Source organism: Pseudochaenichthys georgianus, chromosome 11, assembly GCF_902827115.2.
Source record: "Pseudochaenichthys georgianus chromosome 11, fPseGeo1.2, whole genome shotgun sequence".
Lineage (NCBI taxonomy): Eukaryota > Metazoa > Chordata > Actinopteri > Perciformes > Channichthyidae > Pseudochaenichthys > Pseudochaenichthys georgianus.
In genome coordinates, this window is record NC_047513.1 from 5,539,019 (window position 1) to 5,553,775 (window position 14,757).

Below are 14,757 nucleotides of genomic sequence, written 5' to 3' on the forward strand. Positions count from 1 at the left end.
AGTTTTAGCTATGTACCAAAAGTGTACATTTTGCACATTTCAGGGGTCTCCAACCTTTCTCCACCTGAGAGCTACTTTGAAAAAATGAAAGTGGCCAAGAGCTACTTGCATCGCATCGCTTACATTTATTCACATAGCACTCATCAGTTGAATTAAGCTACTTTTGTGTGAAATTACAATACCTAAAGCTTATCTAAAATCTTAACTTCACATCAAGGTCCAAGAAAACGACAATTTCTCACATATTAATATGGACAACATAGTAAGTACTTCACTGAAGATTCACATACATGTCCAAGAGCAAATTACAATGTTTTCACTTCTTAGTATGGCCCACATAGTAAATACATCGCCTTAATCACCACCTTGCAAGCATCTTATGGCACGTGTGTAAAATAAGTGCATTCACTCTTTTTTACAGTCAGTGAGACGACTGGCGCTGCATGGAGTCTACCATACAGGTGTATGCTGGACCCACTTAGGTTCACTCTAATGGAGTCATTTAATGTTCATCAGTCGGTCTTGTTCTGTATTTAGATTGCATTCATGCCAGAAAAAGCTGCTTCACAAAGGTCTGTAGAACAGAGCCACATAAAGCAGACAGGTTCAGTGCTGCTTGGTGATGTTCTTATAGTTTTCTGGGTCTAAGGCTCCAGAAATGTTGTGAGTTTTGCTGAGACTTAAGCTGAACATGATTTTGGAGATTTATAACCTCCATCTCCACAGGATTGACACTGAACAGTGCAGCCATCTTTTCTTCTTCTTCGTGTTGACATGAAATTATAATAAATGAATTGTATAGGTCTAGCCTCCCTATATCTGTGTGACATTTTTCCATCCTCAAAAACAAAAAACTAATGCTTCTGCAGTCTAGCTGCAGCTTCTAGCCACGGTCTTCTGTTAAAAAAAGGACACTGAATGTCTTGAATGAGGCATCACACACATGACTTGAGTCTGAACACAGCAGACAAGGAGTATTTAAGCATTATAAAAAAAAAAATAGTGCATGTGGGTGCACACTTACATTCTCTGTCTTACTGTTACATGAATCCCATGAATGTATGAGATTAAGTTAGCTTCATTATATCTCAATCAGTGATTAAGTGAATAATAAAGTTTCTATCAGGTCACTATCAGCCTGTCACTCATTATTTTCAGGGAGGGGGCGGGGTTTGGAGGAACGGAGAGGAGACGGTGATCGCGGAAGCTTTCTTCCTGCCTTCACAAACTTTACACACGTATTTATGAACTGAAAATACTAATAGCAAGAGGACATTCATACTCTGCAATCCAAGATTTGACATGACGATAACGAGTGTTTTTCAAAAACACAAATCCCTCCCTGTGTCTCTGAGCCGCAGCGACAGGGTCTGATTCAGAGCGGGTCATTCTGCTGTTGGTTCTGACTGGTGCTGCTGGAGAAAGCAGACTGCTCCGTGTGTGGTGTCGCCCAGCCGCTGTCACGTCTGTTCCTTGATCTCTGCGTCACCGACACATTTGATATTCGTGTGACAGAAACAATTCTAAAATAAAAACACTTTATTGTCCGACCGCGGCCGAAAAATCAAGAAGCAACGTTACTACGCTATAATCGATAATCGAGCGGCGAGCTACTGAAAAGCTGCCAGCGAGCTACCGGTAGCTCGCGATCGACGTGTTGGAGACCCCTGATTTAGCACAACAAAGGAAGTATGAGCACTTAGATATGGTCCAAGTATTTTTTCAGAATAGCCTTGAAAAAAAGACAAATACATTTATTTTCTTACTTATGCTGCGTTCACACCGGACGCGATGCAAATATTCGCTTCGCCCTAATCGCTCTACGGCCCGTCCACACAGCGGCATGCGTTGAATGCTTCACCATTCACTTTCAATGGAGTGACGTCACTTTTTGCCGAACTGCATTGTGGGAAGCAACGCAGAGCTTTGCTGGCTCGCGGCAAAAGTTGAGCAATGTTCAACTTTTGACGCCTCGGCAGAAGCGTCAGCTAATCGAATAATATGCCAGTACAAGCTTTAGCTAATCAAACCGCTGCTTGTGTGTCAGGGGCAGGAGATTCATGTGATTGGTTGTTGGTCGAGTTTCAGACACGCCCGCCGGCAAGCTTCAACGCACGCCGCTGTGTGGATGGGCCGTTATCGCATCGCTCTAAACGCTCGAGTTTCACCTCGGCTGTCAGCTGTGTTTACTTGCATCGTTCAAACAAGACGCGCTGGCTCGGGGGCTACAACTACAACAAAATGAACATATTTCACCTTGTAATACACGTTTCTGAATGATGCCGAAGTAACAACATACTGATACCGGTTAGTAAAAGCCATGAATTAATGCTTGACAAGTCTGCAGACAAGACAGCAGGCGAAAAACCTTTTAAAATGCTTGTTTTCTGAATGAAGATTGGATCGACCAGGCTAAGCTAACGTTGTATATGCTCCGTCCACACTCATAACAACGGCCTACAGACATAAATAAAGCAGCGACTGTATTCGCCATGACACAGGCAGTCTGTGGTTTGTACTTGTTTAATTTTTGTCCAGTTTCTGAAAAGATATGAGGAGCTGTGAGCTCTGTGTGCTAACTGCTAACAGCTAACGGCTGATGTTTTCTGGTTGAACATCAGTGACGGCAGGCTGAGATTCTCACCGCTGATTGGCTACCGCGAGATTGCGTCACGCGAATATGATGCTCGAGTTGAAAGGCAAGGGTCAGCACAGAGAGTTGACATTTATAAATATATGTTAGCTAACGTTCGCCAGCTAACGTTCACCAGCTAACGTTCTCCAGCTAACGTTCGCCAGCTAGCGTTCGCCAGCTAACGTTCGCCAGCTAACGTTCTCCAGCTAACGTTCGCCAGCTAACGTTCGCCAGCTAACGTTCGCCAGCTAGCGTTCGCCAGCTAGCGTTCGCCAGCTAGCGTTCTCCAGCTAACGTTCGCCAGCTAACGTTCTCCAGCTAGCGTTCTCCAGCTAACGTTCGCCAGCTAGCGTTCGCCAGCTAACGTTCGCCAGCTAACGTTCTCCAGCTAGCGTTCGCCAGCTAACGTTCGCCAGCTAACGTTCTCCAGCTAGCGTTCTCCAGCTAACGTTCTCCAGCTAGCGTTCTCCAGCTAACGTTCACCAGCTAGCGTTCAACAGCTAATGTTCGTCAGCTAACATTAGCTTAAAAACTATTTAGAGCTTTTCACAAATGTATTATAAATCATCAATGACGTTTTTTTAAAGCTAAAATAAAGTTTATTTGGCAAATAAAGGTGGATAAAGCTGGTTACGTTAAGCAGAGTAAGCGCATTTCAGCATTTAAGTGGAAGGAACACAAATGTGTCCCCTAGTTAAGGTGAAAAAAAGGGTAAATCACCTTTTTTTATTGTTGGTTTGTTTCCACACACACAACAATTATTATACAAGATCCAAGGTTGGAACGGGTCGTTTTTCAGACACTGTACCACTTATTGCCAAGCACTTCTATTGACAATGTATGAAAGGTTTAAAATGAAGGCTGCTGGTGTTTTGTTTTTTTAAACGTGGGTCCTTATTAAAAACTTAAAGAGAGGCTCCTCGTGGACACAGAGCATTGATAAAAAGATGTTCAACCTTTTCCCCGGTGGTCCGTTAAACAAGTCAATCCCCTTCAGATTGATCACACGTCACACAGAGGCCCTGGACAAAGGGAAGATGCTGCGGCAGGTGAGTCTGGGTGTAACTGTACACTCTCACCCACCTGTCTGAAGCCCCACTTCCACCCTCTGACAACATGTCGGTTTGGTGTTAATCTGTCTGATGCGTAGTTTGACATTTAACACGTAGAACATTGGATGGAGATTTTCATGGTGTGTTTTGTGTGCCATTATGTCTTTGGAGTCTACAGTCTCGACAGGGTTTTGGTGTTTGAAGACAGGTTTGGCACACAAATAAACAACATTTGCATCATGAAACATCAGTGTAGATGTATCAGGAATGTGTTAACTGCCAATCCCAGACGCGTCAAATGTCAAAATTGAAGAAATCGCAGAGCAAGAGACCTATATCCCAAGAGATTGATACTGGTAGTTACTTCCAACAAACCATTACGTCCATTTTGATGGTTGGGTCAAACTTGCACATGACTTTCACCCAGGAGATACCTGCTCGTGTCCCATTTGTAGATGTGTCTTGTGTAATGCGAAGTGGTCACGTTACGATACATCACTAAGTCCTGTGTCGTTACATCAGGAGTCTTTTTGACCAAAACCGTACCCTAAAGGTTTTTCTTGCCTTAATGTTGGTGCCTAAACCTACGCAATTCTCTCACATCGTTATTCACTTGGTAATATAGTGCGTTTCGGCATTTGAGGCTCATGTGAAACTTTTCTAAGATTTATTTTTAACGTTGCAAATAAAGATTTTATTTAAAACAGACTAATGCATTTAAGCTATTATGTTAGCCGCACTGTCAGGCTGGAAGCTAAATGCTAACATTAGCATACTCACAATAATAAGGCGTGCATGTTGATGTTTATTGGTTTAATCCTCACCATGTACAACATCTGCCATGGGGGTGAGTCCAGCTGCAGGGCATGGACTATCAGGTGCAGGTTCAGGCTGAAGATGAAAGGGTTGACAGAGGTTTACAGAGTTCAATACAGTTTCTGTTTCAGATGTTACATTCTGTCCAGGAGCAGGGGATGGTATAAATACTGGGACACTAATGAGGGAAATGGTAATGTCAAGTGACAAGAATGGCAGGAATGGTTGGATGTTGGAGTCTGGTGGCTGGGAAAGCTGGAAAAGATTGAGACTGTTTGACGCAGGTCGTATTTAATAATGTGAACTTCTTCTGGAATTAGCTAATTAGCTAACAAGATAATGTATATGATACAATCAGACTTGTTGTCAAATCACAGTTCTTTAACGGAACTGTTACACCAGTTCACAGATTTGAGTCATGTTATCTTGTTAACATGACTCAAGTGCCCAGACGGTGAAATACTCACAAAGCACATTAAATCTCTGCTGTGGCCTTTCTTTCCATCCGTAAAGATATAGTATACATTTCCTATTGTTGAACCGTAGGAAGCGTATTCCTCAACTATAGAGAGTTACAGGTAGAATATAAACTGTGTGGTAACAATAGGGAACAGATGTGAGGAAGGAAGCCTTTACTTAAAGTGTGTTTAGAGCATTAAAACCTGTCACTCAGCCTGATGCAAAAAGAAAAAAAAACTCTTACTTTTTACTATGTTGAAATTAATTCACCCTTTATTTTAAATAATGGGATTTCATTTTTATATATCAATTGCCTAACCATGATATCATTTTCTAAACAAAATATTGACACAAATATATTTAGTCTCTGCCTTAATAAACTACCCTTAAATGAAAATGAAATAAATCGGTAAAGATACATTTGAAGTTACTTGATGATGATGACGATGACGATGATGAGGATGAGGATGTTGTTGTGTGGTCGTGGGAACCGGAGGTATAATATTTCAGTACAACGTCATCTGTGAGAGTTTGTGTGTGTGTGTGTGTGTGTGTGTGTGTGTGTGTGTGTGTGTGTGTGTGTGTGTGTGTGTGTGTGTGTGTGTGTGTGTGTGTGTGTGTGTGTGTGTGTGTGTGTGTGTGTGTGTGTGTGTGTGTGTGTGTGTGTGTGTGTGTGTGTGTGTGTCCTTGGCTGACAGGATATAAAGTCTCCTGGTCAGATGGAGAGACAAAGGTAAAGGTACAACAGAAGTCTCTGCCCAACGAACGACAATCAGCAGCGAGAGACTACAGCGTGGTGAGTATCTTCATTTTCTGTTCATATAATATTCATTTTAAACCCATTTTATCTGCTTTTTCTGTGTTTTCATTTTACTAAACAATTAGGAAGAAATAATATTCAAATACACTTACCATTAAGAGCATAGGATGTGAAATAAAGGTACAGATTATATTTACAGTCACAAACTTAAAATGTTTTTAAAACAATAATGGCGTGTGGCGCAGTGGTTAGAGTCCTGGTCTGGGGATCAGATGGTCACAGGTTCAAACCGGTTCAAACCCCCTGCATGTCGTTGTGTCCCTGAGACACGTCACCCCAAATTGCTCCTGTGGGGATTGTCCACAGTATTGAGCATGTAATTCGCTTTGGATAAAAGTGTCTAACAAGTAACATGTAATGTAATAACTCAACAGGAGAAATCATTTTGATTTTGATTTTGATCTAATCTTCGATCCGACAGTTTAAAAAAATAAATGTTCATCATTGTATTATCTCAACATTGTCATTTAAATTATTACAACTAAGTCATTTGTGATCTTTAAAAGAATACATTTTTGTGATTATAAAAGAACATTTATGGCTATGAAAAAGCAAATATTTCATGACAAATAAATGTTTAATTTTCTCATCTGAACAAAAGGAGGACACTGAAAGCTACCATACATAGGCAAATATTATTTATGAATGTATATTTAGAAAATACTACTATATTATTATAATCTGGCATTTTCTTATGTTTTGTTTAAGGAGTGCTTTAAAATGAAGTTGTTAAATATATTTTTTTCATTACCAATATAAGTATTTGTAGGTATATTACCTACTGGGTAACACTTTACGGTAAGGGTACATGAATCATCATGAATTCATGCATGACTTAATGCAGGAACAATACCTAATGAATGCATCAACTAAGGTACCTCAATCATCATGACTTCTGAGTTATTAATGATGCTCATGTCTTCTTCATATAGTTCTGCAGTTAAAGTGTCAGGCCAACAAACTGACCAATCACAGCAAAGTGTTGTAATCCTGATTAACTAAGCGTGACTTTGTCCTTACTTCATCCTGTTTGTGCCCCTTCAAATAAATCTATATGAAGAAGACATGAACATCATTAATAACTCAGAAGTCATGATGATTGAGGTACCTTAGTTGATGCATTAGTTAAGGTATTGTTCCTGCATTAAGTCATGCATGAATTCATGATGACTCATGTACCCTTACCGTAAAGTGTTACCATTTTAATTTGACTGTATGCGTTGTAAAAGTGAGGTTTTTATTTAGTAATTTCTGCACTGATAAGAGTTTGCAATATTTATGTGACTGTCTCTGATTGGCTGGCAGGGAAAATGTGTCCTGCGTGGTTATTAGCGGCTGTGGCGCTGGTGGGCGTGGCCAGAGGAGCTGCCAGTCAGTGCTGGGAACATCCGAGCTGTCAGGAGATCAACTCTGAGAGTAGCATCATGGTAACACACACACACACACACACACACACACACACACACACACACACACACACACACACACACACACACACACACACACACACACACACACACACACACACACACACACACACACACACACACACACACACACACACACACACACACACACACACACAATACAGTCTGTATAGTGCAATATTTGGATAATTAAATAACCAGTGTTGGAAGAAGTACTCAGATCCATTAATGGAGTAAAAGTACAAATACTATGGTCTAAAAATACTCCATTACAAGTCAAAGTTGTGATTTCAAATGTAAGTAAAAGTACAAAAGTAAGCATCAAAATATACTATAAGTAGAAGAAGTAAAAGTACTTGTTATGCAGAATGGATATTTCTCACAGTATTATATTACTATTTCATCCTGTTTTTATACATGTAAGAGTATTTTAGTATTGTAGATTGGAAACTTTACCAAATTAGGATACCGTGTAGTACAGTAGTGCATTATACTAAATCAGCATATCATGTGTTTTTCTATGAACAAAGTAACTGAGTGTTAAATAAATGTTTTAAAAAGTATAATATTCACCTCTGAAGTGTAGTGGAGTAGATAAGGTATAAAGTAGCATTAAATGGAAATACTCAATTGAAGTACAAATATGTACAAAAAAGTACAATACTTGAGTAAATGTTACTTTCCATCACTGGTATTTACCTTTATCCGGATGGAAGATGTTGCCACATCACCTTTTCTTAAGATACAGTAAACTCTCCTCTCCACTTGCAGGAGTGCATCCAGATCTGTCGCTCCGACCTCAGCGCCGAGGTGCCCGTCGACTCCCTCCTCCACCCTCCTCTGTCAGACCCTGTGTCCCTTGCTTCCTTATCCCTCTTATCCTCCACCTCCTTCCCCTCATCCCCTCAGGCCAAGCGCTCCTACTCCATGGAGCACTTCCGCTGGGGGAAGCCTGTTGGCCGGAAGCGCCGCCCAGTCAAAGTGTACACCTCCAACGGCGTGGAGGCGGAGTCAGCGGAGCTCTTCCCTGGGGAGATGAGGAGGAGGGAGCTGGCCAGCAGGATGATGGAGGCAGCAGAGGAGGGTGGGAAGACCCAGGAGGAGGAAGAAGAGGACGAGGAGCCGGTACCCGGGGACGTCCACGAGAAGAAAGACGGCACCTACAAGATGAGGCACTTCCGCTGGGGGGGCCCGCCGGCCGTCAAACGCTACGGCGGCTTCATGAAGAGCTGGGACGAGCACAGCCAGAGGCCCCTGCTCACACTCTTCAAAAACGTCATCAACAAAGATGGACAGCAGGAGAGGGAGCAGTGAGGGGGGAGGAAAGGGAGGGAGGAGGTAGAGAGAGGATGGATACTAAACACACATTGATTGTCACTGCCTTCCAAACAGACCCACTTTTCTGATTCCCTATCAGCAGGCAACCCTGCCTCCTAGAAATTACACCAGCAACAATACGTTTTTTAATATCACTTAATCTGTGTCTTTATCATAGTTACGTCGACACAATGTCACACAGTCTAAATAGACCGTGTCACATTTCTTATTGGGTCCAAAACCAAAACATATTCAGTTTGCAATGATATACAACTGAAAATAGCAGTAAATGTGCACAATTGAGAGAGACTCTACAACTAGGACTCTTGTTTGCTTAAAACATATTTAAACAGGGATTTGACTGACTAGTTGTAGATCATTAATCTGGTGGAGACCCTGAGTCCTGCAAAAGCTCAGCTTCAGAGGCACTTCGGTGATTTAAAAACAATTGTTAACAGATTTCTTTTTAAAATAAGGTAATTTCTCCAAATGATTGAGACATATTTCCCCCTCCCTTTCATTAAGCGTTGTGTGTGACTTCACATACATGTTTTACAACATGTTGGCTGTTGTACAATAGTCATTTCATGTAACGTAATTTCTAAGATACAGGGTGAGAATAAGAAGGCATCAGTTGTCAGTGTCTTCTAAATCTGTTTGATTCATATAGATGGTTGTTATTATTGTTGTCATGATTGAATGTTTACTCTCAGAAGGAAACATAATGTTCATCCCGCTGTCACTCTTCCTGTCAGTCACTTCCCCGCAGGGACTGGAATGAGAGAGTCAGAAAGAGAGGAACATGTTTTATATATTGATTTGTGTAAATAACTGTAAATCACATGAAAACATAAAGGGATTTGCAAGCAAAACACGAGAGATGTTTCCTTTACTATCTGTCTATCATGACTTTTACATGTGTGTAGTAGCATAACACGTCCTCAAGAGGGCAGCACCGGATTACAGCTGCACACACGAGAAGAAGAGTGTTTTCATACTTTGTGTCACTATAAGAATAGTAAACCATTAATACTGAAATTATGAAATCCTTACCTGACCGTGAGGCAAACTGTTTTCAACAAAGCCAGCAATATATCACTGGATTTATTCTTGTTATTATATATATGAACATATAATCTTAAAAAAATTAGGGGAGATACTAAATTGTGTTTTAACTAATAGATAAAACCATAAAACGTATAAAGAAAACATATAACAATTGCTTTTTTCTGTATTTTGCATTTATTTCCTTAACAGAAATCTGGACATTGGGTAAAGCCAGGTTTCAAATTCTTGTTATATTTTGTTGACTTATTAAAGTGAATAGGAGTTATTTACAGAGATAATTTTAGAGAGATCGTTGCATAACCCTTACATGAGGAAGGAATACATCAGAACATGTTATCAACATTAAAAGAACAAGCCTCTTCCTGACATAGATAAGAATGAATGTTGAATTGTGGTGTAAGTGCTACTGATAGAAGTTGCCACCTGTTATTCAGGAGCAATAACCATTCAAACTCACGGGTTAATAATTGGGGGTTCATTATGTTTGCCCAAAGACATTAGCGGGCCATGGATTGAACCATCAACCTTTCAATGGAGGACAACAGCTCTACTTCCCAGAGTCTGCATGTCTAATTAAGATGTGAATGCAGGATATCATCTTGAATGGTCATTTCCGTTATTGGCATATGGACCAGCAGTCTTTATATCCAATTTGAGACAGTGGCCAAACAGTCTGATCTGTCATGTGATGCCATACAAATGTAATTCCTAGGATGCAGCCTTTGTAATGTCTAATAATAATAATAATAATATATTTAATTTATATAGCGCTTCTCATCTGCCAAGACAAATCTCGAAGTGCTAGAAGTGTCTAGAAGCGCTGTCTAGAAGCGCTCCATGATTGAATGTTCATGTTAGCATATAATCAGGAAGTCAGATTGGGCAGCAAAAGTCTTGGGCGCGCTTGATTTATGGGCACTATGGATGTGGTAGATTACTGTAAGATCCGTGCATATACTTGATTTTTTTTTTTGCAACTTCCATGTGAACCGGGCTCTGTCTCCAACACTTCAACCAGAACTCTCTATAATACATCCATGGTATGGCGAGCAATTGTCATTTGACTGAATATGCGCCATCTTTGGGTCCAGAGTTCAGTTCTTATTTCACATCCATGGTGAGTTTGTGTTGGGTCCATGTGTTTCCATTACACTGGCATTCATAATTGCAGCTCTGTGTATATCCCAATAGGCACATTTTCTCTTGGTAATTGTACTGATGTTAACTCTTCACCTCAGTGGCGGTTCTAGAACATTTTACATGGGGGGGCAAAGGGGAGGCAAGAGGTCATGCCAGGGTGGCATGGGAGGGCGGACAGTACGTGGTATTTTATACTGTATATAACCTATTTATTGTTAATTCATGCCCTAACACAAGTGTTCTTAATGCACAAGAGAAACAAGGTGTTCAGACAAACAATCGGGTGCCCTTTGAGTCCCCCAAGCTTACCTCAACCATTTTAAATGAAAGGAAACTACAACATGTATTTTAAAGCAATGAATTAATGGAACAGGTTGTTTTGCATTCAAATGTAAAATTAAATATTTTGTTTTAAAAAAAAATTGTTGTCTTAGACAGACATATTTGCATGTGCTCACTAAGCATTATTACATATTAATTTAATATTAAACAAATCAAAATGGCCAATTATCCCAAAATGTTGCTGCTAATATAATCATATGCTTGTCAACTTTATCCATCCATCCATCCATCCATCCATCTTCTCCCGCTTATCCGTGGTCGGGTCGCGGGGGTAGCAGTTCCAGCAGAGAGCCCCAAACTTTCTTTTCCCTGGCGACATCAACCAGCTCTGACTGGGGGATCCCAAGGCGCTCCCAGGCCAGCGAAGAGATATAATCCCTCCACCTGGTCCTAGGTCTACCCCTTGGTCTCTTCCCAGCTGGACGTGCCTGGAACACCTCCCTAGGGAGGCGCCCAGGTGGCATCCTAACTAGGTGCCCGAACCACCTCAACTGGCTTCTTTCGACGCGAAGGAGGAGCGGCTCAACTCCGAGTCCCTCCCTGATGACCGAACTTCTCACCTTATCTCTAAGGGAGACACCAGCCACCCGGCGGAGGAAACCCATCTCGGCCGCTTGTATCCGCGATCTCGTTCTTTCGGTCATGACCCATCCTTCATGACCATAGGTGAGGGTAGGAACGAAAATGGCCCGGTAGACAGAGAGCTTTGCCTTCCGGCTCAGCTCCCTTTTCGTCACAACGGTGCGGTAAAGCGACTGCAGTACCGCTCCCGCTGCTCCGATTCTCCGGCCCATCTCACGCTCCATTGATCCCTCACTCGAGAACAAGACCCCGAGATACTTGAACTCCTTCACTTGGGGTAAGGACTCATTCCCTACTTGGAGTGGACAGTCCATCGGTTTCCTGCTGAGAACCATGGCCTCAGATTTGGAGGTGCTGATCCTCATCCCAGCCGCTTCACACTCGGTTGCGAACCGATCCAGTGAGTGCTGAAGGTCGCAGACCGATGAAGCCATCAGAACCACATCATCTGCAAAAAGCAGTGGTGCAATCCTTAGTCCACCGAACTGCAGACCCCCCCCCCCACGACTACGCCTCGAAATCCGATCCATGTATATTACAAACAGGATTGGTGACAAAGCCCAGCCCTGGCGGAGGCCAACCCTCACCGGAAATGGGTCCGACTTACTGCCGAGGACCCGGACACAGCTCTCGCTTTGGGAGTACAGAGATTGGATGGCCCTGAGTAGAGACCCCCTCACCCCATACTCCCGCAGCACCTCCCACAGTAACTCCCTGGGAACCCGGTCATACGCCTTCTCCAAGTCTACAAAACACATGTAGACCGGATAAGCGTACTCCCAGGCCCCCTCCAGGATCCTTGCGAGAGTAAAAAGCTGATCCGTCGTTCCACGACCAGGACGGAATCCGCATTGTTCCTCCTCAATCTGAGGTTCGACAATCGGCCTGACCCTCCTTTCGAGTACCTTGGAGTAAACTTTCCCGGGGAGGCTGAGTAGTGTGATGCCTCTGTAATTGGCACACACCCTCTGATCCCCCTTTTTGAAAAGGGGGACCACCACCCCGGTCTGCCACTCCTTCGGTACCGTTTCCGACTTCCACGCAACGTTGATGAGACGTGTCAACCATGACAGTCCCTCAACACCCAGAGCCTTCAGCATTTCCGGGCGGATCTCATCCACCCCCGGGGCTTTGCCACTGTGGAGTTGTTTGACGACCTCAGTGACCTCCCCCCGGGAGATTGGCGTTGATCCCCCGTCATACTCCAGCTCTGCCTCTAACATAGAGGGCGGAGTTGTCGGGTTCAGGAGTTCCTCAAAGTGTTCCTTCCAACGTCCCAACACTCCATCAGTTGAGGTCAACAACGTCCCATCCTTACTGTACACAGCTTGGATGGTTCCCTGCTTCCCCCTCCTGAGGTGTCGGACAGTTTTCCAGAACAACTTTGGTGCCGCCCGAAAGTCCTTCTCCATGTCTTCTCCGAACTTCTCCCACACCCGCTGCTTTGCCTCGGCCACGGATGAGGCTGCTGCCCTTCGGGCCTGTCGGTACCTTGCAACTGCTTCGGGAGTCCCCCGGGATAACAAATCCCTGAAGGCCTCCTTCTTCAGTCGGACGGCTTCCCTGACCACCGGTGTCCACCAGGAGGTTCGAGGGTTACCACCCCTTGAGGCACCTAAGACCTTGAGACCACAGCTCCCCACCGCGGCTTCGGCAATAGAGGCTTTGAACACCGACCACTCTGGTTCAATGTCCCCAACCTCCACAGGAATGCCCGAAAAGCTCCGCCGGAGGTGTGAGTTGAAGGCCTCCTGAACTTGGGCCTCCTCCAGACGTTTCCCAGTTCACCCGAACTACACGTTTGGGCTTACCAGGTCTATCCAGAGGCTTCCCCCGCCACTCGACCCAACTCACCACCAGATGGTGATCAGTTGACAACTCCGCCCCTCTCTTTACCCGAGTGTCCAAAACATACGGCCTCAGGTCCGATGATACGATAACGAAATCGATCATGGACCTTCTGCCTAGGGTGCTCTGGTACCACGTACACTTATGAGCATCCTTATGTTCGAACATGGTGTTTGTTATGGCCAATCCATGACTAGCACAGAAGTCCAGTAACAAACCACCACTCCGGTTCAGATCCGGGGGGCCGTTCCTCCCAATCACGCCCCTCCAAGTGTCTCCATCATTGCCCACATGTGCGTTGAAGTCTCCCAGCAAGACTAAGGAGTCCCCTTCAGGAGCCCCATACAGGACTCTTTCCAGGGTCTCCAAGAAGGCCGAATACTCTGAACTGCTGTTGGGTGCATAAGCACACACAACAGTCAGAGTTTTCCCCCCCATAACCCGCAGGCGTAGGGAGGCGACCCTCTCGTCCACTGGGGTAAACTCCAACAACGAAGCACCTAACCGGGGACTTGTGAGTATCCCCACACCCGCCCGGCGCCTCACACCTTGAGCAACTCCGGAGAAGAATAGAGTCCAACCCCTATCCAGAAGTAAGGTTCCAGAGCCGACGCTGTGCGTAGAGGTGAGCCCAACCAGATCCAACTGGTACCGCTCCACCTCCCGCACAAGCTCCGGCTCCTTCCCCCCCAGAGAGGTGACGTTCCCCGTCCCCAAAGCCAGCTTCTGCCGCCCGGGTCTGGTCCGTCGAGACCCTCCGCTTTCACTGCCACCCGTCTGGCAGCGCACCCGACCCCATCGATGTTTCCCGTAGGTGGTGGGCCCGCGGGACAGAGAAGCGGAGGTGTTGCCCACGTTGCCTTTTCGGGCTGGGCCCGGCCGGGCTCCGTGGCAAGCCCGGCCACCAGACGCTCGCCGACGAGTCCTCCTTCTGGGCCTGGCTCCAGAAGGGGACCCCGGACTTCCTCCGGGCCGGGTATCCTCACTTCTTGTTTTTCCTTTCATGAGGTCTTTTGAACCAATCTTAGTCTGGCCCCTTGCCTGAGACCAATTTGCCATGGGAGACCCTACCAGGAACACAAGGTTCCAGACAACACAGCCCCCAGGTTCATCAGGGCACACAAACCTCTCTACCACGGTAAGGTGCTGGTTCTTCAGAGAGCACACTTCAAAGCCTCTTTACTTTGACTTGAGTAAAGAAGTTTAGTCAGTACTTCTACTTTCACCATTTTTAAACACGAGTATCTGTAT

General features: G+C 44.3%; 1 protein-coding gene across 1 annotated transcript; it reads left to right on the forward strand.

Annotated features, from left to right (window-relative positions):
• Positions 1-3,672: 3,672 nt before the first annotated feature.
• Positions 3,673-8,523, forward strand: pomca (proopiomelanocortin a). Its single transcript, XM_034094871.1, has 3 exons — positions 3,673-3,688; positions 7,088-7,209; positions 7,981-8,523. The coding sequence occupies exons 1-3, from the start codon at positions 3,673-3,675 to the stop codon at positions 8,521-8,523; spliced, it is 681 nt and encodes a 226-aa protein (XP_033950762.1).
• The last annotated feature ends 6,234 nt before the right edge of the window (positions 8,524-14,757 follow it).